Source organism: Vidua chalybeata, chromosome 4 (assembly GCF_026979565.1).
Source record: "Vidua chalybeata isolate OUT-0048 chromosome 4, bVidCha1 merged haplotype, whole genome shotgun sequence".
Classification (NCBI taxonomy): domain Eukaryota; kingdom Metazoa; phylum Chordata; class Aves; order Passeriformes; family Viduidae; genus Vidua; species Vidua chalybeata.
The window spans coordinates 34,215,460-34,240,722 of NC_071533.1; the positions used below are offsets into that span (position 1 = coordinate 34,215,460).

A 25,263-nucleotide genomic window follows, 5' to 3' on the forward strand; every position below is an offset into this window, starting at 1 on the left:
TCCCAAGCTCGGGTGCCCAGCTGGCCACAGCAGTTTGATTACTAGAAAGTGGGAAGAAGCAGGGATCTGAGATTGACTTTAGGTCTAAATTCAAGCTCTCAGTAAATGTGTTTCCTTGTAATTGCAACCTGCCTGTCAAACTGATGATTCCCATATGAATTTCTGTAATAGGACTGAAAAACTTGTCTTTTTAAAGTGAATCCTCAATCTGATGAGTTTATTAATGAAATTAAAACCACTACAGCAAGGATGTTGTTAGACTTGATATTTTGGAACGGAACTGCATAGTGATAAATGGTATCTGCCAAATGAAAGATTAAAGCCCAGCAGCAGATGTACAGAAATGCCTTAGTTTAAGATGATTGGTATCCAGGCCTGTGGACTTAGCACATTTTTCTCTAATTACAGCTTTTAATAGCTTAATTTGTAATGTTGTTCTTAATTACACTTGACAAAGGAACCTTTAACACTCTGGTATACTGTAATAAATTATTTTAGTTTGCTTGTTTTGTAATGTTTCTTTCACACCAGACAGTTAGCAAGTCAAATTTTTGGAAAAATAGAAATACCTGAGTAGAATCAAACACATGCTTGCATTTTTCCAAATGCATATAGAAGATATTTGTCACCAGAAGATGGAATTATTGACATCATTGCTGCTAAGCCACTCAAGGCTGCTTTAAGTTCTGTGCCTCATGCTATATGTAGCTAGTAATGTTGGTTTTGGCAGGTGAGGGTTTAAGTACTGCTTTGCAGATAAGGTCTCCTGTTTCACACTTGGATGTTTGATCACTGCTCTTGAAGTCATCTGAGTGTGGTTAGAGTACTCACAAACTTCTAAATGGCCCTGAAATTGTTTTTCTTCTCCTCTTACAACCGTCAGCTAAAGGATTTGTCCGTTTGTTTGCAACAATGAATACCACAATAGATATAAATGCAGGACAAAATGGAAACTTAACAGTTGAATATGAGGCATATCCAAAACCAAAGGAAGAAGTCTGGATGTACATGAACGAAACATTACAGAATTCCTCAGACCATGATGTCAAGTTCAAGACTGTGGGCAATAACAGGTAATATGCATGGCTGTAGTGTCCATTTCACTCTGGAACAGCAGACTAGAGTCTGCTCTGGAAAGAGGAAAGTGGGGATGGTGAGACAATTGTGTCTCTAAAAGATGCAGCACGTGTGGCTTGCCACAGTAACTGGTGCAGTCTGCCGACCTACATTTGGAATAGCATCGAGCTAAACGCACCAGCTGAGAACCAGCATGCTGTTTACTCACAACTCACCTACATTCCTGTCCAATAAGCAAAAAAGAGAATTAAGGTTGGTTGTGTGCTCCCTTCACTGCCACAGCAGACCCCAGTGCTCTGGAAAAAAGCTTCTGCTTTTATTTCTGCTGGGCACTGTTGTCTCCTGATCCCTTGTCTTCCAGAAATCCAGTGAAGCACCTAGAACATGTGGCCTAGGTTGTGAATCTGTGTTCCTTCCTCAGTGAGAAGAGGAGCAGGTGGTGATGCATGCACGGTCTGAGCCTGAGGCTCAGCTGCCACGCAGGCACATATCTGGGTGTTAGAAGTGGCAAAACTTCTGGATGTTGGAAGTGCAGTGGCAATCATAGTGTAAGATAAGAGTGTTTGCATGAATGATGTCTGCAGAAAATTCCCTCCTTATTTTCCATGCAGCAATTGCCTGTTCAGAGCAAGCTGTGTGCCTTAGTAATGCTTAATTTTTTTCTTTGCAGTTACACAAGTGAACTTCACCTTACACGACTAAAAGGAACAGAAGGAGGCATTTACACATTTTTTGTGTCCAACTCTGATGCCAGCTCCTCTGTAACATTTAATGTCTATGTGAAAAGTAAGTAAAGTGAACAGTCTGAAATATTTCATTATCATAGTCATTGTATTTTATACAACATAATGTATGCACAAGATGTCACAGTGTGGATCAGCATATGAGAGGCTTTCTGAAGTGAAGCACATGCTGGAAAACTAAATGTCAAGATATAAAAGTGCAGAGTACTCACACAAATCCACCTACTATCCAGCATGACCTTATATTCTAGCGAATGTATTCCAGAGATTACCAGAGAGCAGCTAGGTTGTTTATACAGAAAAAAAACCTGCAGCACCTGGAAACATGATCTCAAAAATAAGTATGTATCATAAACCTGTTATAATTTGAGGTGGAGCAGGATACACAGGGATTATAATTTGCATTTCTGGCAACCAAGTTAAGCTTTTAATTGTCCTTAATTTGTTTGAGTTGGATGCAGAGTTTGAAAGCTTGTCAGGAGAATTACTCACATTTAAATGCCTTTTGGCATCTAAATACTTCTGTATAATAGTATAAATCACCATTGTTTTAGAGAAATCTGCATAGCTTTATAAATGTTTTTGTTGTCATCTTTGGGACATGCTTGTTAAGACAGAGCACTGGCCTCAGTTCCAAACAGCATTCTTCAAGACAAAAGCTAAACTTCAAAATTAATTCAATGAAACCTTCAGAAAACCCTGCTCTTAGCAGAGCCATCCTCTTAGAGCATTTCATGCACTCAGCTGACAAATACTGGCTTCTGCTAAAGGCCAAGCTTAAGGAAAATTAAACCAAGAGGGACTTTGAGCCCAGCAGGAGGAATATCGAAAGTAAGTAAATGTGCTGCAAATGCACTTTTGTGTTGCTGCTATGCTTTAGCAGCAATGTGTCCTTTTTCAGGCATAGTTTTATGCAGAGGATTGTCGAGACTTCCACAAATGTATCAAGTCCTTGCTGTTAATTTCTGAATTCTTCTTGTTTCTCATTGAAGATCAACATTTGTAGCATCTCTATTAGCAACAACATAGTTTGGATCTAGAAATGTCACTCGGTCTCCTTTCAGAACATGGTATTTCTTCCGTCATCTATGAATGTTGACCCTTGGATTGTGCCTTCTATGTTTCCTAGCTCTGATTTCTGAGCTAAGGGCACTGGTGATCACAGATGTCCTTTATCTCAGTGAGTGAGCGTGGGTCACAGTCATGAGGGATAGTTCTAGTGTTTAAAAGTTTAATGGAGCAAAATGTTGAGCCAGAAGTTTTAATTTCTCTGAAGGAATGTGAGAAATTGCAGGTTGCCTATAGTCTGGGCACAAGAACTAAAAAACCACTATCTCAGTTTTGGCATCATCAAGTGTCAGTTCTCAATGCAGATCTCCATGTTGCTGCTTTTGAGGCATGTGCTACTTAATAAAAGCTGAAAATCCCTGTGGCTCATGGTAGGAAACCAGACCAGGAAGAGAGTAGAGAAGCAGAATGGACAAGGCAAGAGGGAGCATAGACACTTCTGTTCTTCTGAATGCCTTGTCCATACAACCAGCAGCATTCAAGTCTGTTTCCTTCTTTCTTCAACTACTGGTCATGTAAATAGCAAGTTCAGTCTTGGGATGCCATGAGGACACTTAAGCAGTCTCATAGAGCCCATGCTATCATGCAGTGTGGCCCTGGGTGGATTGCACCTATGGCTGAAGCAATTGGATGTGATGCACTTGACTCAAAAAGTTTCTTTTGGTATTTTGACTAAGCTCCTGTAAACATCTTTTCATTTTGAAAAAGAGACATGAATAGATCGGTCTTTCTAGGGGTTGTTTTTAACAACAACAACAACCCCTAAAAAAGGGGTTTTCACTGGCTTGTAAAATGCTCATCATTTAGCTGTGAAACACAAACTGCACGACAACAGACCATATTATTTGACATAGCAGAGTGACTGCCAGAGGTGAGTCATGTGTGGGTGGGTCAGATCCTGATCTAATGGTGTGTCCTCATCTAACATTGTTGTCAGGGATTTTGCATAAATTGCTTAGATATAGCTCGTGATGTTTACATGTCTGGCTTGGGCATGTAATCAGCAGAAAATAACCAAACAGGTAAAATAGATTCATAATCAGGAGAATGTCTTCACGTAAACAAATAACGATGCTGAAGCATTTCCTAAAAGACATGAAAAACCCAGTGCAGAAGTACTTGGCTTGGATTTAAAAATATTTAGCAATTGCATATGCTAATTTGAAACAATACTAAATTGCTTTTAAAATAGTGTAGTAATTCATAATAAATGTATAGAGGTAAGCAGCTCTAAAATTAGGAGCCAAAAAGAAAATTACAGCTTGACAAGCAGCATACTGCACTCAATTGCAATTAAGAAACTGTAGAAATCTCCAGAGTGGCAAAGTATGGTGTATTTAGCAATTAGCAGAGGGATCTTCCAACTAGTAACTGAATTTAGTGCAAAATAATATCTCAGCTTAATTGTAGTCAACAAAACATTATCTGTGCAGTTAGGGCTCCTGCTGCAAAGAGAAAACTGGTCATGGTATTATAGATCCCATGAAGCCAAGCTCAGTTGTTTTCCTGTCATTGAGCTATGCAGTAAACAATGAGGAATCACCATGATACTGTGAAAAGATTTGTTGCAATCCAGAAAGTGTAGCTCCAGCAGGAAAAAAACTCTCTTTTTGTCTGGGTTGACTGACAATACCTATTAACTGTAACATTTTAGACATTTACTTCATTAACAATGAAGGCAGGGAAACTGGCAATAGAAAGCAATTAAATGCAGAATGTCATTACAAGGAACATTGAATTAAAATAGGAGTGACCTCTTATAAGTTGTCTTTGATATATTCAGAATCAACATTAATAAAAGTTGAAAAGCAATGAATAAATTTAGTGAAATTAGAAGTTTGAGACATTTAATGCCTGATTATAGAAGACAGCATCCATATATACTGAGCAATGTAATAAAATGTTAAATATTTAAGGGGTTAAAGTCAGAACAACATCTAGTCATTAGGAGTCTGATAGCAGGAGGGGTAATTAGGCAGTGCAAGTCATAAAATCTTAGCACAGTAAAATCCCTTTTACAAGGAAGATGCGTGGTGACAGCTTGGCATGTGTTTGCGAAAGCCAGTCCCTCTTTGCTCCAGCATCCCCTGAAGTACCTACAGTGGTGGTTGAGGAAGGTGCTCTGGCTACCAGAAAGGCGTGCAGGTGCTGAGACGCGTGGCCTGAGCCGGCAAAGGAGCAGCCGGTGGGGATTGCAGTAGCAGCCGTCTCAGTCCTCTTGGGTACTGGTGCAGGGAGCTCTTTGCTGCCTGAAGTGAAATGCATCCCTTAATATTTCTGAATCAGGGAGGCTTGGGAGCCGTCAGTGCTGGTGGGGAGAGGCTGATCATGCTAATTGCCACATCAAAGTGCTTCACTAGGCACATGATAGGCAGAGCTGCTCTTAAGTCAGCACTTCTCAGAGGCTGCTGCAGCTCAGCTTCCCGTGGCACCAAGGCTGGACCACTCTGCTTGGGCTGCACAGCCTCTCATCTCCTCACTCTTGCAGGATGAGTCCATGTGGGCTCATGGCCACGTAGACAGGCTTTTATTGCACTAGGTTTTTACAGTGGAAAGAGCCTAACTAATATGGGCATTTTTGTTTCCCTCAGCTTCAGATGTTATAAGCAGACCAGCTCTGGAACAGTATTTTTTTCCAGGGCTTAATGCACAGATGCCTCTTATATTTGACTTCTCAGTTCTCTCATTTCTTGAGTTACATTGTGCTGTAATGTTGCCTAAACCACAGCGTATATCTAAACAAATAGCACATGGGTTGTAGTTTAGCTAATTGCAATTTCACAATCCAGCCATTTTGATTGGAATTTCAGAAATGTGAATTACATGTGTTGTGTGAGCACTGAAGCTGGGTGAGATGCTGTGTGCTCTCAGAAAGTTCCTCACCAAATGAGTAATGCTGAAAATCAGTCTCAACATTTTGCAACAATGTTTGGTTCTTGGTGTTTTGCATAAAACACAACATGCGGATTTAGAAATGAAAGAACATTTGGTTCCTGTAACATGAGTCACGAGGAGGTGGTATGTGATTGAGAATATACGTGTGCTTTGTTGATTCCAATTTAATCAGAGAGTAGAAGATTCATTAAAAACTAACGCTGTGCAGTCTTCAGACATGGGTTTTATCTGAAATAAATCTATGTTTTCCCACTGCAGTCTGTACAGCTACACTACTTTCTAGAATTAGGAGTTCAGCTTACATTTCTGTAAAGCCATATTAACTGGTAATGGGCTCTTTACGTGTATCTATCGGGTGAGCAGAATCATTGCAATGTGGTCTTTCATAGTTTCTTTTGTTTACTTCTGTGTAGGTGATTTTGCAACGAAGCTAAGGTTGTTAAGGGAAGTAAGGTCACCAATTCCAGTTTCATCAGGGAAAAAAACCCTTACTGTGTTGGTGGTGCTCTTGGCTGAAGCCTATGACATTGGACTAATGACTCTGAAGTCCACGTGACTGCACTGGTTGCCTGCCATACTTGAGACAGGGGCTCCTAAACCAACTGCAGGACTAACTCCTATGCAGGATGTGACAGAAGGCATTGGTTGAATTAATTGCTTTCTAAACTACCAGAGCAATCACAAATTCTCATTTGGAAAGCTAATACATTCAGCCAAGTGTTGGCTTCCTCTACCTGCAATATTCCAGAGAATCGAGCAGTTGGGCAGTTCAGTATGTTAGAGGGGTGTATGTTAGAGGTTATGTCCTCTGTCGGGAGGTCTGCACTGGTTGCTTTACATTGTAGTTCCTTTCCTGGCTGCAGTGGTAATATTGAATACACAGGGCAGATTTAAGAGGGGTGTGGTTTGACAGATTTAGTAGGCTTTTAACTGGGAAGACACTGTCCTTTTTACAGATGGGTAAAGTCATGCTGTGCAGGAATGGGAACTTGGCTGTTGTTCCAAGCACTTCTTTGGGTTGTTTAAGCTCTTGGCTTTGATGGTTTAGGATTTTTCATCACATCAAATACTATGGGGAGATGAGGTATTCTTCCAATGTCCAGCCCAAGCATTCAGTGTAAGAATTACTATTTTCACAGAGGTTAGATTTTTGCAGTTCAGACCCAGACATCCTTGAGAATAAGAAGGTCTTGCTCACCAGAGTGATTCCATGGATTATGAGGCTCACAGGTTGCTGGTGTGAAGAGCAAATAGCAGTGTACATTCTGTGTTCCCCTAGTGGATGACTATTGCTTTTCTTTATTGCAGCAAAACCTGAGATTCTCACTCTGGATATACTTAGCAATGGTGTTCTCCAGTGTGTAGCAGCTGGATTCCCAGCCCCTACCATATACTGGTATTTTTGCCCAGGAACTGAGCAGAGGTAAGTTAAGTAAACAAGAGTCACCAAAGGTTATTTTAGGTGCAACATATCCAGTTACTAATTACAAATTAAGAACATGAAATGACTTGGTAATAGTTACATTCAAATGTTGCATTGTGGCTTTCATCCTTTTTGGCATTGCATTATTTGGACTATTTTGTGAGAAAGTGGGAATACATTTCATTTTTCTCCTTTATATTCTGTCCTTGAAAGGGGAATAACCAACACTTTATGCTGTGTAAAAGTAAAAGCCAAAGTTTCTGCTGCAAGCTAGCTATGGCTTTTATCAGCTTGGCCCCAAATGACACATGTTCTATATGCAATTTCACAGAATGGCAATCACAGAATCACTTGCGAATATGGCTGTTATAATTTGTTTTATTGCATAATTAAGTAATTTTTCCAGACATAATGTAATTAGATTTCTGTTCACATGAAACATATGACAAGTAAACAAGTCCAGTTGTTATGAATGAAGTTGAATGTTTTTAAAACCAGCTGTTTATAAGAAGATTGTAGAGTTTCACTGTAAAATGAGTGAGCATTTGTGAAGCAAGTTTTAAGGTTTTGCTTGATTTCCCCCATGGTTATAGATATCATACTATCAAGTAACGGGTCTCCTTCCCACCACTGTAATTTGTTTTATGTCTAAAATAATTGTTATTCCCTTAATGGTTTCAAATAGTACCTTTTTTAAAATCTTAAATGTGTGCTCATGTAGTAAATATATGACATATGAAGGAGAGGCAACATTTTGAGAGAAAAGAACTGGCTATTTTCTGACTGCATATAAGCTTAATGGTGTTTATGTATATCATGGACTTCTTTTGTGCTGTAATAAGATGATGCTTGGGGAACATTTTCAGAAGTGGGTAATAGACCACAACTGCTTGACAATGAAATTGAAAATGTATGTCATACAGTATAAAACCCATAGAGAAGTTACAGACCTAGGTATGTCAAACCAAAAGACATGTTCTCCAGCAAAAACCTGAGATTCTTACTCATCATGGTCTCCAGTTGGGCCAGCCTAAGTGTATGTATCCATTTCTCCCACTACATACAAGACCATGAGACACCATGAGTAGGCTGTTTCAGGGTTAAGATCTTCAGCTGAATCCCTTTGTTGACCGGAGTTGTTCAGTTCTCTGTTGGTCTGGCACTTCAGATAGCAATCCATTGCAGGTAACTGTCAGTATTGTTTCTCCAGGTGTTTTGATTCACCAACAATATCCCCCATGGATGTCAAAATTGGTTACACAAATTCATCAGCACCATCATTTGAACGAATCCTGGTTGAAAGCACCATTAACGCCAGCATGTTCCGGAGCACCGGCACCGTGTGCTGTGAGGCCTCCAGCAACGGGGACAGAAGCTCTGCTTTCTTCAACTTTGCTATTAAAGGTAACATCCACAAAACATGGGTGGTGTGTGGCTCTATCTGGAAAAGGATTTTAAGTGGTTTAGCTGTAAGAAGGTTTATAGTACTGTGGCTGAGCACATGATAACACACTATTTTGCATGTTCTGCCTGTCAAAGTCTTGCTTTAATTTTTCAATGACTATTGTAGGATTGTCTTTTTATGGCACCTGTTCTGCAGTGCAGTAGGTAGATGTGTTTCTTCTGTCAGTGCAGCACAGAGGAAAACCACCTACAGCATTACCCTGGCTTTCCCCCTCTCTCTCCCTTTTGTTTTCTTGTTTTTCTGTTTTGACTATTTAAGCCATCATTTCTTTTTTCAAAGAAAGATTGCATTTTATTTTAGGTTTTTACAATGTCTCAGGAAAAATGCAGTCCCCAGCTTGCCTGGAGCCTAAGTGTCCTGCTGCTATAAAAGAAGTAACAACAACATACTGCAAAAGGGCTTATGAGTTTTGTAGTGGTATTTGTAGGTTTGTGGGGGAGAAGAAAAACCCACTAGAACATAGATGATTTGAAATGTGTTTGTAAAGCTGTGCTCTTCTTTGCAAAACCAAATGTTCTGCTTCTTTTTTTTTTTTTTTCTGTTACACCCAGATATAACATACAAACAAATACCTCAGATTTGGGGCAGATGGGTTGTAGTAGAATGGTATTTCTTCGCTACTTGGCACAACCTCTCCTTGTAAAGACTGTGCTATAGTGATCATACTTAGGTGGGGGGCAAAGGGGAAGAGAAGAATTTGGGACTTCAGATAAAAGCTTCTTTCTTTAACCTGACTTGACTGAGATCGTGCAAACCCCTTGCATTAACTGATCTGAGTGCCAAACCTCCTGAATTAATGAAGCTGAGACTCCGAAGGCATTGAACTGCATGGTTTCTGTGCCAGCTCCATCTCCCACAGCTCATTCAGGAAGGACATTCTGATACACCTGGAACACATCTGGGAAAGTCAAAACCCCAAACTGTATTTCACAAAAAAGAGCCAAGGAAAGGTTTTCACCAGCATCTTTTTAATTTAGCTTTTCTTGTTCAGTATTTTTAGGAGAATTTTCTGTTTCTTTTCAGAGCAAATCCGTACACATACCCTTTTCACTCCTTTACTAACTGCATTTGGAGTTGCTGCAGGACTGATGTGCATCATAGTCATGATCCTGGTGTACATATATTTGCAGGTAAAACCAGAAGCCCCTTTGCCTGAATTAAAAAAGTGTGTGAGCTACATGTTCAGTCTTCAGTAGTAACAGCCGTTCTCTTTCTTTTCCAGAAACCCAAGTATGAAGTTCAGTGGAAAGTTGTTGAAGAAATAAATGGAAACAACTATGTTTACATAGATCCAACACAACTTCCTTATGATCACAAATGGGAATTTCCTAGAAACCGTTTGAGTTTTGGTTAGTTTAGATTTATTTAACTTCATCTACAAGGTGGAACGTTCAGGTCTCATATGAGACTTTGGTCAAACACAGCAGGGTTTTGTCACAAAGCTGTTGCACAATAATGCAGATAGTGATAATTGCTCTTTCTTGCCTTGGGACAAAAGGCAAGCAGGCGTGTCTGCAATAGCTACCTTGATATAATAAAGTAAAATGTTGAGCCCTTCCGAAGGAAGAACTCAAAGTCCTTACAGAGTATTTTGTTTGCTTTATTAGGTAAAACCCTTGGCGCTGGAGCTTTTGGGAAAGTTGTTGAAGCCACTGCTTATGGTTTATTTAAGTCTGATGCTGCTATGACAGTAGCAGTAAAGATGTTGAAAAGTAAGTTGCTGTAGTATACTACACTGTGTTTTCTCTCTTCCACCTGGCTGGTGTGTTACATACTGAACACTGTGCTTCGCCTTGCAGCAAGTGCCCATTTAACGGAGAGAGAAGCCTTGATGTCAGAGCTCAAAGTGCTGAGTTACCTTGGAAACCACATTAATATTGTGAATCTGCTTGGAGCTTGCACTATTGGAGGTGGGGTTATCTGCAGATTATTGATTATTTCTGGGTTTTTTTAATTGCCAGGAGGATGAACTTTGTGAGGAACAATCCAAGGTGCAGCTCTAAGTGTAGAAATGATAAATTTCATCTTAAAATCTTACATTTCATGCTTAGACAGGTTTAAGATCATCATGATTATCACCTATGAATTACTGAATCTAGATTTTAGGCTCAACTGCTACTGTAAAAACAGTAGTAAGACCAATGTAGCTGCAGCTAAACAGGAAGGTTTCTTTTATTCTCTTTCATGTGAACCACTGGGTGCTTTCTTCTTGAGAGATGATAAAGTGTACGGTATAAATTTTTACCTCCACCACACTGTTCCTCTTTAATGAGAACTGGTTCCTTGTTGGTATCCAAGGTGAAGTCAACAGGCTTGTCTTGTCTAGTCTTCCAGCCTTCTGTTTAAACTGCAAGTGTATCTGTTAAGGCACCACTAAAAGTACAAATTCTAAGCAGCAGAAAGTTGAGAAAAGTAATTTGCCAAAAAAAGTATTGTACAACCACAATGTTTCATATTTAGTATTAACCTCATAAGTTTGTTTTCCTACACAATAAAACTACAAAACTTACAGCTACAAAACCTCCTGAAGTGTCAATAGAGAGTGATAAAAACTTGTATTTTTAATTTGTATGCATTTAATATGAAAGATGGTATTTCTTCTTACATATTTTTCAAAGAAAAGGAACTTGTAAAAATTCATATAGACAAAGGCAAAACATTTCTCACAATTAATTATTTAAAAATAGGATGAAACAATTTTGTTTAAGCATCCAACTAAGTTGACTCACTGGCCCGAATGTATGTCTCTCTCAGTGGAGAAAAATGTGGTGTCTGTAAGAAAATCACACCACAAACACTTCTTTTGCTATTGTGAAAGCTATAATTTTTAACTGCAGAAAAATGGAAATAAACCAGTGAGGTTAGGAAATGATGGTACAGAGTAAACTTAGAGATGAAATAACACACAGTGTAATTATATATTCAAGGTCTGTAGCTGGAGTCATTCACTCAAAAGACATATATTTGATCTATAAACATCTATGCTGAAGATGACTTAATTCCTTTTCTGATTTCATTTTAATATTCTAAGACCTTGTGCAATGTAGTTTTCTGTTGCAGTGGGCTGTTCTGTTTGAATGATTTTCCCTATTATACTGCAGAATATAATGCTCTACATCATTTCCAAAACATTACTGAAGGAGTGTGAAGCTCTACTGTAAACAGAAGTGAATCAAAAGGATTAATGTTTGAAACTTGAGTTACTCTTAATGTTTGGAACAAATAACTTCCTTTAGGAAGCAAGCAAAATCAAACAGATGTGTCTGGCCAGAAACATTATCACATGGAAAAAGACTTATTTGTTGAATTTTTATACAATACTATGCTATTGAGGGGCAGAACATTAATTGGGACACAGCTTTATCTGGACCATAGTTGTTCATCTGTGAAAGGGAAGATGCTGGGTTACTTTTCTATAACTTTTCAAGTCTAGACAGTGCTAGACAGTGTGATTTTTTAATAGGCCAGCCTGTGTGCTTCACTGAATGCTAGCTTTATGTAAGGTTTTCTGCTTTAAAAACAATACTCACCAGCTTTCTAAACCTTATATGCATCTACAGGTCCCACTCTGGTCATTACAGAATATTGCTGTTATGGTGATCTTTTAAATTTTCTGAGACGGAAACGAGATTCATTTATTTGTCCAAAACATGAAGAACACGCAGATGCAGCTGTTTATGAGAACCTTTTGCATCAGTCAGAGCCTGCAGCGTAAGTATGACCTGCTGAAATGTACTTGTGTTTTTAGAAGATCGGGAAGGAGGAGAAATCAAAGTTTATTAGGGATAAGAGGTGTGCAAAAACATTTAATGCAGCAGGCTTTGAAGATTCTCTGCTGCACAAGAAAACAATTTAATTAAGAGGCTATTTGTTCAGGGGGTGGTTTATTCGAACAGAGTGTCATTATATACAGAGTGGATTGTATGCGCTCTTTGTTTTTCTTCTTTATCAAATTTTCCGCAGTTATTTCATGCACCTCCTTGGCTCCAAGTATTGTACATATTTGTGTTTATTGTTATTAAACTTTGGTAGTGCTTATTTGGCAGCATGAATGACAATTTTCCCAGTGTCAGGCCGTTAGTATCCTGAGTTCTCCCAAATTCCTGCCTTCGTAAATGACTTTTTACAAAATCAACCAGTGTCTTAAAATGTCAGCAGCAGGCTGCCGCTGACAGCTCACTGCATTTTGTGGTGAAACAACCTGTGTCATGACTGAGATGGCTCTTGTACTTAATTCATCTGTATATTTTTAACTTCTGTGTTTTATATACCATCCCAGAGTTCTTTCCAAGGGCGTTTCCAAGCAGATTTCCTTCCGTTTGCAAAGTGAGAGACAGCTTACCAAAACCCAGGGCCTATTAAAATACCTGCCCATTCTAAATTTTAGTCTTTTTATTGCCCCATTGGGCCCATTACTTCGTGTTGGCAGTCACGAAAGAAGCAGGCAGACCTAAGGAGCTGGAAGAGTTCTTTATCCGAGCAAGGCATAGTACTGGTGAAGCTGTTTGTGCCATGGCAATAAATGGGTAGCTGGGGATGCCCCAGAGAGGTTGGGACCACTGGGGTGATGAACATAAGGCTGTGATTTGCCATTGGATGTGTGCCCTCTGTTCAGTGAAGGGGTCTTGCTGTTTAAGCATATTGAGTTACTGTAAATTGAGTTTGCAAACAGCAAATTGTAAATTGAGTTATTAACAGAAGAGTAATTGCAAATTCTTGTGTTAGTATTTACTGCTGCTGAATGTGTCAGATATATTTCTGGTGGTAACTAAAGCTATTGGTGATCTCATTGCTCCTTCCCATGTTAGCCTTGTGGCTGCATTTACTGTTCTTAAACTAAGCAGATGTTTCAGGCTAAGGAAGTATATGAATTCTAATGGTAATGAAGTGAAAAATGCCAAACTACATCCATCATTTCTAAAGGTGCCTAACTGTATATTTATAAACCATGTAGTATGAAAATCTGTACATTTGAATTATATATAGCAATAAGAAAATTTAAACTTAAAAGAATCTAGCAGATGGCTGTCCCAAGCCTCAACTAATTCTTTGAAATACATATGAATCCCCTATGGAACTTGGGAATTTCCAAATTTAACATTTTTTACCAATTGTTTTCTGAATTTCAATTGCCAATTGAGCTGCTGAAATAGTCTGGTAGAAGTTGGCCTAAGCAGAAAAAGGAAGCACTAGCAGATCCTGTGAAACATCTGGATGTTAATTTACAGAGAATGAAGTCTGTATAAACAGTATTTATGTGAATGGTTTTGTTTGCTCACCTGAGCCAACTCCGAACTTCGAGGTGTTCCATTAACTGTACCAACAAACTTCTCTTTCTGTACAGGCATTTCTTCATTTTTTTCAGACACCCATGAATTTCCAGTCAAGTGATCATTTGTCAAGCAATTATTCAGAAGGTTGGCCTGATGTTGGCTTTTTGTTTGGATAGCTTTTGAGACCTTTTTCACTAAACTATGTTTCTTCTGCTGTCTCTACAGTGATGTTGCCAATGAGTACATGGATATGAAACCAGGAGTATCATATGCAGTCCCACCAAAGGCTGACAAAAAACGACCAGTGAAGTCTGGTGAGTTCAGCGACAAGGAATTCTGTTTGCTGATGGGAGTGCAGGAAGATGGGCTTCATGGATTTGTTCCGTTTTAGCATATTTGTCTTTTGTGAATGAGGACACTTAAAACTCAGTAATTGATGTGAGAAGGCTTGAAAAAGAACAATACGCTAAATTACAGTGTCCTGTATTTCTTCACACTTAAATGGAGTATCAGGATTATTTTTTACTTTTTGGTGATGGGCTATTTATGTGATTCTAGACTGGTACTTCCTAAAATTACTGTTTTGTTTAATGTCAAAACAACTCTACGTGATTTCTGCATGATTACACTTGCTTAACTCAAAAGCTGCTGTTGTTTACATTGTGTAGGATCCTACAATGATCAGGATGTTACCCTTTCTATGCCGGAAGATGATGAACTTGCTTTAGATGTAGAAGATCTGCTAAGCTTTTCTTACCAGGTGGCAAAGGGCATGAGTTTCCTTGCCTCCAAAAATGTAAGTTAAGAATTTTTCAGAGATGGACTCTGAAATCAGTAGATTTTTTTTGTCACTTTCAGTGTTTTAATGCGATCTGTGTGTTTAGATGCTGAATATTTCAATGTTCTTTTCACCAAGCATTGCAAACTGATAGGCTCCCTCCCATACCTGAAACTTTGCATGGTGCTGGAGCTGTGTACTGTGTTTATTGGACAAAAGTGATGTTTTATATCCCCTAAAACAGAAGCCAGTACGAAGCAGTGCTATTGCATATCCACTGCTGAGGGTAGTCGAATCAGTGCTAAGGTAATCTATTTGCATGAGTTTTAAACAATGCTGCACTTAGTACTTCTCTCATGCAGAATACTGCCTTAAGCAGGGGAGATATCACATTGTGTGCTCTTTTTTGTAAGCATGGCTTAATTCACAGGAGATGTCTTCATTTTTAATTTTCTGGAAAGATAAGATCAGCTGAGAGACCCACAAAAAATCTTCATTGGCTACACTGAACATAATAGACATTCCTCTGGGTTTCATAGGAGAGGTATTGCATAACAGAAGGGGATTTATAAAGAAGTCTTAAGCACAGCATAATTAGTATCTACCTGGTTATTATTACCTTTTATTGCAAAAATGCCATTTAACATGTAAGCATTATAACTAATGCAGCTACTACAAATGAAGTGTAAAACCAAACTTAGGCAATTCAAGGAAAGGAAGACAATCCTGGAGTCCTGTGTTACTATTGGGAAATTTGTCTCGAACTCTGCTCTGAGGAAAGTGCACATTAAAACTTGTTTTTGCACTTCTGTTTTTTCTTCAACTCTTCTTTTTTCCAAACCAAAGCATAAGCCTTTAGTTTATTTTTCACCTATCAACACATTCAAAACAGGCCTGACGTGCAAACATATCATATTACAGATGATACACAGATTCACCACACTCCTGCATCCTTCACTGTTGAGGACATGCAGTGCTTAGCACAGACATTCTGTATTTCGTCTGTGTTCCTAAAGAGTAGCCCCTGGATCCACTATGTATTATTCCTGGTGACTTTTTCTTTATAGTCCTTCCATTTTAACAGACACAGTGGCATTAAATAGCAAAGGCAGTAAAGAATGTAACATCGCCTCACCTTGAGGATGGATGTAATGTGCAGTATCGCTTTGGCAGTGCTGAGTTAACACCTATATCACAGAGTTAAACTGCAGTGCACTAATGTTACTGGTCCTCTTCAGTTGGTGTATACTTAGACTATTTGGCTCCAGCAGTTAAATTAGTTAATGCAGACTGCTGTGGGTGGTAGATAAGGTGCCTCAGACTGCCTCACATCCTTGAGGCAGGCAGGTCCATGAAGACCAGCACACAGAGTACCCAGCTGCTCTTCCACTACTTGTCAAGGCTGTGCAGGAGTCTAGATAGGAGCTTATTCTGGGGGGGCAACTGCCTTAAGCACTCAGTGCCTCAATCGCAAGACAGAGCTTCCTCCCTTGGACAAAGTCTCTATTCAATGCAAACTGCACTGATTCTGGAGGAACAAGGCAGAGAGCCATTCTGACTCTTGGCTGTTCCTTCACCTTACTGCTTCAGTGCTCTATGACAGCTGTACATAGGCAAAGTGCAGAATGCATTGTATACAGAAGTGGATGAGAGTCTACCAAAACAGTGGAACTACTGAAAATCGTTCCTTGCGTAAACATGCTAAAGGGACAGAGATTAAATTACTTGTGCAATCTGCAGTTACTTTCTCAGCTTGATTTTCATAACCTTTGATATTTTAGGTCATTTTTTGGTTAGAAATTCCAAAAGTTATGTATTTCAAGGAAAAAAGAAAAATTGAACTGTCTTCAGTTATTTTTTTAAACAGCTGTGGCCTGCGTGCTAAATACCATCAGTAAAGCTGAAGCTTAATACTTTCCTTTCCAGATGAAAGAAGAAATCATTTTGTTAGAGAATCACCTCCATTCTCTAACAAACACACATGGGCTCCACAGTTTTATACAAAGAAACACATCTGCTGGGAAACTCAGGCACCCTTCTGGAACTGCAGTTACCAACACATGCCCACTTCTAAAGTAAAAACTGGAATATAAGGTGGTTAGGTCACTGAATGCATGACTATCCATTGAAAGATACTGGCATGTGAGAATTTCCACTATTTTAAAATACTTAAGTCTGCTTAAGCTCTTGTAGGTACTTAATAATTCCGTTTTCCAGATGAGTATTTCTATTATAGATTCAGTTTCTGTGTTTGTGTGCTTTGAAGTTGTTACCATAATTTCCCCTATTTTCAGCACTTCTATATCAATGACAATGGCTACTTAATAGAATATTGGGACTATTTTGGAAACAAACCACATTTTCCCTCTATTTTGTCCTGTATTAGGAAACAAGCCAGTGATGATTTTGATAAATCAAAAAAAAGTACATTAAATTTTAGCTGAGAATGTGAAACACTTCAAAATTAAATGGCTGCAACTGGTATTTTCTAAACTAAATGCATAGACAACCTTATTACTGTGGATTGATGTAATTATTGTAAAGATATGACATCCGAAGGTTTACTCATCTGAGTAAGCTCATTAGCACATGGCTTCATTGTGACTTACAGCTTGCCTTAAAATGCAGAATACAGTAAGTTGCATAGCTAAGTAAACATAAAACCAAGCCTGTTAGGGATATTATCAACTAGTTTTGTTTATTTGTCTATTATTTAGTGCATTCATAGGGATCTGGCCGCAAGAAATATTCTTCTAACTCATGGTCGAATTACAAAAATCTGTGACTTTGGCCTGGCAAGAGATATAAGGAATGACTCAAATTACGTGGTCAAAGGAAATGTAAGTATACATGATACTTAATACACTTGTTTTAAGTTAAGTAAGTTCCTGTTGTCTTGATGTGCAAATAAAAGTCTTTTTTAGTTAGATGGAAATCTAGATTTTCCAGTTCTGGTGTGTGTATATATATATATATATCCATGTTGGCTAGGGGAGGAAATTTCTGACATAGATGTGTGTGCTGACAAAATCCTTGGTTTATACTTGTTATACTGGAAAATATCTGCTTATACCTGAATGTATATTGTAGAGGAAGAAATGTTTTTGCTGCACCAATATAATGTCCAGTCTTCTTACTATACATGAATTTACTCAAAGGTACTGCTCTGTAAGTAATTGCTAGTTTTGACATAGAAATATTCTAGTATCCCAGTCCTAAATTTTGGAATTATTTGGAAACATTTTCCCTGGGCATTGCACTATTTGTCCATTATTGAAATAATTTATTTTAAAAATATCTAAATAATCAGGGGTTTGCAGCTTATCCTTTTCCATAAGGGAGCACTCAGACAATGAAAACTGAAGCATGAATTTACTGATTAGTGCATCAATGGGAGGCAAAAACATCTTGGTTTTCTCTGATGAAATACAGATATCCTAACCTCATATGTGTAACAAACACAACTTTAGCTTGCAGCTGTAGTTCGAACCCTGTAACAGGGCTGGAACAAGACACTATATTTTGATGAGAAAAGTTTAAAACCTCCCATGTAGAAGAGTACCGACCTCACAAGTACCTATTAAACCTCTGGAGGGGTACAAAGGCACTTTGAAGTGATGCAGATTACATTGGCAGCACTTGTGGTCCCTTTTAAAGTACCAGTGCAGTAAAAAGAGCCCTACTACAAAAGAAAATTGAGCTTCTCTGTGGTTAAGCTGGGGAAGTGTTTATGAAGTATAGGTATTTTGTATCTCAAACTGATTTGTGCTGCCTGGCTTAGTGTTTTAAGTCTGTGTCAGATAGGTGCAGCCAGCTGCTGCCTTCAGAGTACATAAGCTTTTACTTGCACTGTTTTTCAAAGGAGAAGATCTCTGTTCAGCTGAGGGCTCCATGATCTTAGTGATGAGGGGCTGGTCATTACTTAGGGGCTTGACAACACATGAACTGAAGCTTACCTGTCCTGGCCTTGGCAAGCTGATAAAGAGAGAAAACCCCACACCTGAGCATCTCTCACCAAAGGGGTTTGCCACTCAGTTAACTTCAGTCAATCCGTGGTACCCCAGGTATGACATAACTCTGCTGCAGTGCTGTTACCCAGCAGGCCTTGATGTCTCAGGTACCTACAGCATCCTTATTGTAGGCTGTGAGACAGACAGGTTTATTGGTTTTCTTCAAAATGTCAGTACCAGCCACTGGTTGCCTGGAAGTTCAGGTTAGGGAGCAATAGGAGCTGAAATAATTCATGAATGCCTGCTGTGACAAAATATTGAGTAGCATTTAGTGTAACCAAGCTACTTTCAGGCTCAAGGTCGGGTGAAGAGCTGCCTGCTCATAAAGGGTCCCGGGAGTAGGAAGTTTAGACCAGCAGCTTAGGAGGGAAGTGTGCAATTGAGTTTTATTTGTCTAGGTTATCCTTTAAGTTTCCTGAGTTCATAGAATCACAGAATCATAGAATGGTTTGGGTTGGAAGGATCTTCTAAGATCATCTAGTCCAATCCCTCTGCCATGGGCAAGACATCTTTCACTAGATCAGGTTGCTTAGAGCGCCATCCAATTTGACCTTGAACATCTCCAGTGTTGAAATGTTGCCCAGATGAAGTATCCACAACCTCTCTGGATTACCTGTTCCAGTGTCTCACCATCCCCATCATATTTTTTTTCCTTGTTTCCAATCTAAATTCATGACCTTTCAGTTTAAAGCCACTTTTCCTTGTTCAGTCATCACAGGCCCCAGTAAAAAGTCTCTCTTCATCTTTGTCATAAGTCCTCTTTATATAGGCTGCAGTGAGATCTCCTTTCTCTTCTCCAGACTGAGAGATCCCAGCTCTCTCAAACTTTCTTCACATGAGATGTGTTCAAGCCCTTTGATCATTGGAAGAAAGGTCTGGTTTCTTCCAAAGCAGGAAGAGTGTTTAGGACAGAGGTCTGACCAGCTCCTACAATCAGACAAGGAAAGGGCAAACCAGGGAGAGGAAGGTAGAAGCAAATGCAAAGGCTTCCTGTGTCCTTTCTTCTGCTCCAGTTAGCATTCATAAGGGATGTTTCTATTCCCACACAAACTTATGAAAAATCACAGAATCATAGAATTGTTCAGGTGGTAAAAGACCTTTTAGATCATTCACTCCAACTGCTAACCCAGCACTACCAAGTCCCCTAAACCATATCTCTAAGCCCCATATCTAACATGTCTTTTAAATATGTCCAGGGATGGTGACTCCATCACTTCCCCAGGCAGCCTGTTCCAATGCTTGACAGCCCTTTTGGTGAAGAATTTTTCCTAATATCCAATCCAAACCTTCCCTGGCACAATTCAAGGCCATTTTCTGTGGTCCTGTCACTTGTGTAGAAGAGACAGATCTCCACCTTGCTACAGCCTCCTTTTGGGTAGCTGCAGAGAGCACTAAGGTCTCCCCCAGCCTCCTTTTCTTTGGGATGAATGACTCCAGATCCCTCAGCTGTTCCCTGTAGGGCTTTATGTTCCAGACTCTTCATTACCTTTGTTACCTTTCTTTGGAAACACTCCAGTACCTAAATGTCAGTGTTGTAGTGAGGGGCTCAGAACTGGACACAGGATTTGAGGTGCAGTGCCAAGCACAGGGGGACAATCCCTGTCCTGATCTTGCTGGCCATGCTATTGCTGACACAGGCCAGGGTGCCATTGGCCTTCTTGGCCACCTGGGCACAGCTGGCTCATGTTCAGCTCCTGTCACCAGTACCCCCAGGTCCTTTTCTGCTGGACAACTTTCCAGCCACTCATCCCCCAGCCTGTAGCAAGGCATAGGCTAGTCGGGACCCAAGGGCAGGATCCGCCTCTTGGCCTTTTTGAACCTCATACAATTGGTTTGGCTCATCAATCCAGTTTGTCCAGATACCTCTGTAGAGCCTTCCTACCCTCCAGCAGATCAACACTTCTGCCCAAAATATATATATATGAATATATATTACTTTAATTTGAATTTTATTTTTTCTGCTGATAGACTGAGGAGTTAATGCAGATGTATTGCCTAAAGCCTTGAAGCATCTCGATCATGTGAATCTTATTTGGCTGCCTGTGCCAGCCAGTCCACCAAAGCAGATTTGCTTACATGCTTAAGGAACCATGCCTTGATCACTTATTTTATTTTCCTCTGACTTCCTGATATCCTTTATTAACTAGACAGAAGGAGTCAAACAGTATTCAGAAAGTCAGAGTGCAAGGAACAGTATTAGCTTGGTAGACCCACAGAAAGATGGATCACTAGCAATGCAGCACTTGGAGACTTTAAAATGCTAAAAGTTTCTTTTTTGATTGGATACTTCTAGATTTTAAAAATATTTAATGCACATAAAACCAGAACAAGTTGATTTTACCTTGTCAATTCTTTATTCCTTATGTCCATTGTCTTAATTTTTTCCCTCTTCCCTGTGAAGGCTCGTCTTCCTGTGAAGTGGATGGCACCTGAAAGTATTTTCAATTGCGTCTACACCTTTGAGAGTGACGTCTGGTCTTACGGGATATTGCTTTGGGAGCTCTTTTCTTTAGGTAAACTCCTTATGTGTGCTTCATATCTGTTTCATCTTGGGATTTACTGTAGATACAGAAATCATGTTGCTCACCTGCTCTCTCAACAGGAAGCAGCCCCTATCCAGGGATACCTGTGGACTCCAAGTTCTATAAAATGATCAAAGAGGGATACAGGATGTTCAGCCCTGAGTGTGCACCGCCTGAAATGTGAGTGACCAGCACCTCCAATCATCTAAACATCAGTAAAGATGTGAAGGAAGGGAAGCTTTCATTCTTGCACTAAGGCTCATTGAACTGTCCCATTGTCACTTTTTAAAGTTCTTTTCATGTTTTAAATAATTCATGTACTCTAACTAGCAGAATACATGCCTGTGTTGTTACAAGCAATGAAATATGCTCATGGCTTGTGCCATCTGATCACTTTGTCATGGCACCTGCTCTCTGTCAATAAATTATTGACAGATCACAGAACATAATTAAACACTCTTACTTCAGATAAAGAAGTCAGCGATACGTATCACAAATGCATCTGCATTTGTGCTGTACTTCCTGACAGCAAGAGGACTGGCTACTGATCATCTTTATGAGACATTCTTAATTCACTATTTTGTAAATGGATTGGCATTTAACAAGCTGTCAAAGAACACTATGTGCAGAGCCTCCCATTAGTGGTGAGCTCTCTGTTGTCGCAAACACAGGTGCTAGCAGCACCATTCCTGTTCTTAAAGTCATTTAAAGAAGATGCAACACTTTTGTTTCAAATAATAATGCAGGAGAGATAAGAACTAAGGATTTCTTCATGAGCAGTATTTATTTTTTGTATCTTTACAGGTATGACATAATGAAGAGTTGCTGGGATGCTGATCCCTTACAGAGACCGACTTTTAAACAAATTGTACAGATGATAGAGCAGCAGCTTTCAGATAATGCCCCCCGGGTAAGTTATGGATTAAGCAGTTTCAAGCAAGATGTCACACTAGAGCTGTGAGAAGCAGATCCCAGGCACTGCATTTCTAGTATTACTTATGTAGCTTTGCAGCATCAGTGTGGGTCATAGGAATGATGTTTGGGCTATTCCATTAGACAGTATCTATCTAAGCCCATACCTAACATTTATTAGCTGCAGAACATTTTTGCATGACTGATGTTTCTCACTCACAATAGACCTGTCACAACAATTTTGATGTTACAAAGTGCAGCGGTACTGCATAAATTCATCTTATCCTAAACTATGAAAAATTTTGTTAATCTGAGAAGCATCTCAGAAATAAAGCATAATTAGTTTTTATTAAGAAAGCCATTGGATGAAGGGGTGGGGCCTTTGGTGCTCTTCTCTATCTTCTCACTTGCTTCCCCTAATACCATTTACATAACCTCGGAGGTACATTGTGACAAATTTCAACCATTTGCTCTTTCAACCATTCCATAGTGAAAGCTTATTCTGAGCAGGCAACTGGAAAAAACTGTCCAAAGAAAAACTGGAGGCACATCCTAAATTTGGATTTTCTCTCTCCATAACTTTGTGTATTACTAGGGTTTACAAAAGTACATTTAAACCCGATTTAAAAATAAAGCTTCCTTTTACCTCTGGATGCCTCGTTTTGGCAGAGAGTACATGGCTTCCTGACAATTTGAGAAAAGAGGAAACTGAAAGCTGCTGGTGTTCAATTGCATCCTGTACTGTATTTTTGGCAGGTGCAGGCATTACTAAAACAAAAGCAAGAATCTGAAGGAATTATTAGTGAGATTTCTGAGGGAGCTTAATAATAACCTGAGCTTTTTTTTTTTTTTTTTTTTTTTTGAGCTCAGCTGAAATTTGGCGTGCAGTTGGAAGGTACAGTGTTTTTAGTAACTGAGATTGAGCTTCATGATTCTTTAAAGTAGCAGTTAAGCCCAAGACCTTTTGACACTGTTTTGGTTTGCAAAGAAGCTCCTGAGCTGGAACCCTTCCACAGCAGTGTGTAGTACACAGTGGGAAAAGGCTAAGAGAGGAATGCTCTCCAAGAATGTGTGAAGGGAGCAGTCTGCAGAGTATTGACACCAGTCTTTGGCTTCTGCAGGTTTATGCCAACTTCTCAACCCCACCTTCTAGTCAAGGAAATGCTCCAGATCACTCGGTGAGGATTAACTCGGTGGGCAGCAGTGCTTCCTCTACTCAGCCTCTCCTGGTACGCGAAGATGTTTGAGTGGCACGTGAAGAAGAGGAGATCAGACGTGTTAGCTGTTTGTATTGTGCAGGGGCTGAGAGAGGGACAACTTCAGTAATTTCTCTTTCTTTTACTCCTACTACCACTGTGTAGCTGAAACGTTGTTGTAATACTGTCCTTTACCATGCACTGTTATACATAAACTTAATCTGCTGAGCACGGTTACAGGCATCATTGCAGTGTTAATTGAAGCTGTATATATTTCGCTATATTGTGTGTATTTGCAGTAGAGAGCCAGATGTGAAGGAAAAAAAAAAAAAACAACCAACAAAAGAAATCATAAGCCAGGGTGTGGAATTGGATGACTGTAGATCAAACCAAATCTGCAGTGATTGATCTCTGGATCTGTGCCTGGAATGCATACAGTCATTTTCTAGTTAATCTTGTTTTTCTGAAATTACAAAATAAACAAGTATTAAGTTGATGATTTTGTAAACCCCTTTCCACATCCTACCAAGCCTGAGAGGCTTTCCCAGACAGGTATCATAGTTTGGCGGCCAGTGAGGGTGCTGTATTTACCTGGGAAAAAGAGGTGAAGGATCCAAGACTTTTCCAAAATTGATCTGCACAGCTGGAAACCTCCTGGGAGCTCTGGGGTTTAAACCAGAGAAGAAGGGAGGAAGAGCATGGATTTGCATTTTTATTTCCCACCTGTGCTGTCACCTTTGCAGACCAGTTGCACTGTTTCCATGGATATATGCACTGCTTCTCACCGGTGCGTTCTCTGCCAGGATGAAGCTGCCCGTTGCTGGGTCTTACTCCACCATGGAGTCTGAGCTGCTTCTGTGGCCCTCTGCCTGGGGTGCCCAAAGACTTTGACATTTGTTTTGCTAATAGTTGCATCTAAAAGTGTTCACCAAAGATAGGTGGATCCTGCCAAATTGGTCAAAAGAGAGGAGGAAGGCTGCTTCCAGTAAACTGCGTCTGGAGAAGAGGCCGTTCAACGGGTCATCTTATCTAAGGGAGAGCAGAGAAAAATAATGCTCTCCTGGGGCCCCTTTCTTTATCTTGTCCTACCCAGGTGAATCTTTCCCACAGGCAGTCTTGGATAGTGCTAACTGGAAAGGGCTATTCTCCTCCACCCCAAGTTGTTTCTCTGGTAGTCCGGAGATGATAATCAAGAAGAGTCTAACTGAGAAGTGCCAAAATTATAAATGGCATAAAAGAAAGAATCCTTTCATTCTTCTTTGACAGACATGAAGCTTTGGGGTCAGCATCTGTTGAGCCCAGAATTGTGCTTAAAAGTGTTTTCTAACCCCTTTTCTTCCCACCAGGAACACTGCTGGTTCTTTTCTTCCTTTCTTTCTGACCCCTAAAATTAAGTAAAGGCATTGAGAGAAGTATTTCTCAGAGGCAGAGTATTACTTGAGTACCTATTTATTTACAATGCACTTAAGCACTCTGTAACTTACTTTACCAGGATTTTGGCTGAGTTTACATGCAATTCAAATGTGTAACTAACTGCCCAAATACAAGGTAATTGTAAATACACACGCTGGTAGTATATCTTGGGTTACATTGAATACCGCGCTCCTTCTATGACTGTGCATTTGGTTTATTGTTACAGGAATCCGTCTTTCAGAGTTAAATAAAAAAATTAGCCATTTGCACTGAAATTACTTAGGCTGTTGCACCTTTCCAAAGTTAGCCATTTGTTTGGATGCACTCTTATGCATACTAGTTGTTGAGCATTTTCAGTTTAATGCTATAAAAGCTCTTTTGTAACGTGTTGGCTTTTGGAGCAACTGTAGACAAACTAGTTGTTATAGCTGTCTCGGTACTTTACAGACACTTAGCTGAAAGAGGTTTGGGTTTTTTCGTTCTTGAAA

At 39.6% G+C, this 25,263-nt stretch overlaps 1 protein-coding gene across 1 annotated transcript in view; it reads left to right on the forward strand.

The window, feature by feature from the left end:
• The window catches only part of KIT (KIT proto-oncogene, receptor tyrosine kinase), a 53,381-nt gene extending 29,670 nt beyond the window's left edge, over positions 1–23,711 (forward strand). The window contains exons 6-21 of the mRNA XM_053941605.1: positions 884–1,073; positions 1,748–1,863; positions 7,092–7,206; positions 8,417–8,610; positions 9,695–9,801; positions 9,894–10,020; positions 10,279–10,383; positions 10,471–10,581; positions 12,232–12,382; positions 14,170–14,258; positions 14,613–14,740; positions 17,440–17,562; positions 21,134–21,245; positions 21,335–21,434; positions 22,059–22,164; positions 23,288–23,711. Coding sequence (XP_053797580.1) covers positions 884–1,073; positions 1,748–1,863; positions 7,092–7,206; positions 8,417–8,610; positions 9,695–9,801; positions 9,894–10,020; positions 10,279–10,383; positions 10,471–10,581; positions 12,232–12,382; positions 14,170–14,258; positions 14,613–14,740; positions 17,440–17,562; positions 21,134–21,245; positions 21,335–21,434; positions 22,059–22,164; positions 23,288–23,413 — 2,000 coding nt within the window. The 3' untranslated portion in view covers positions 23,414–23,711. The remainder of the gene's footprint in view (positions 1–883; positions 1,074–1,747; positions 1,864–7,091; positions 7,207–8,416; positions 8,611–9,694; positions 9,802–9,893; positions 10,021–10,278; positions 10,384–10,470; positions 10,582–12,231; positions 12,383–14,169; positions 14,259–14,612; positions 14,741–17,439; positions 17,563–21,133; positions 21,246–21,334; positions 21,435–22,058; positions 22,165–23,287) is intronic.
• Positions 23,712–25,263: the final 1,552 nt, after the last annotated feature.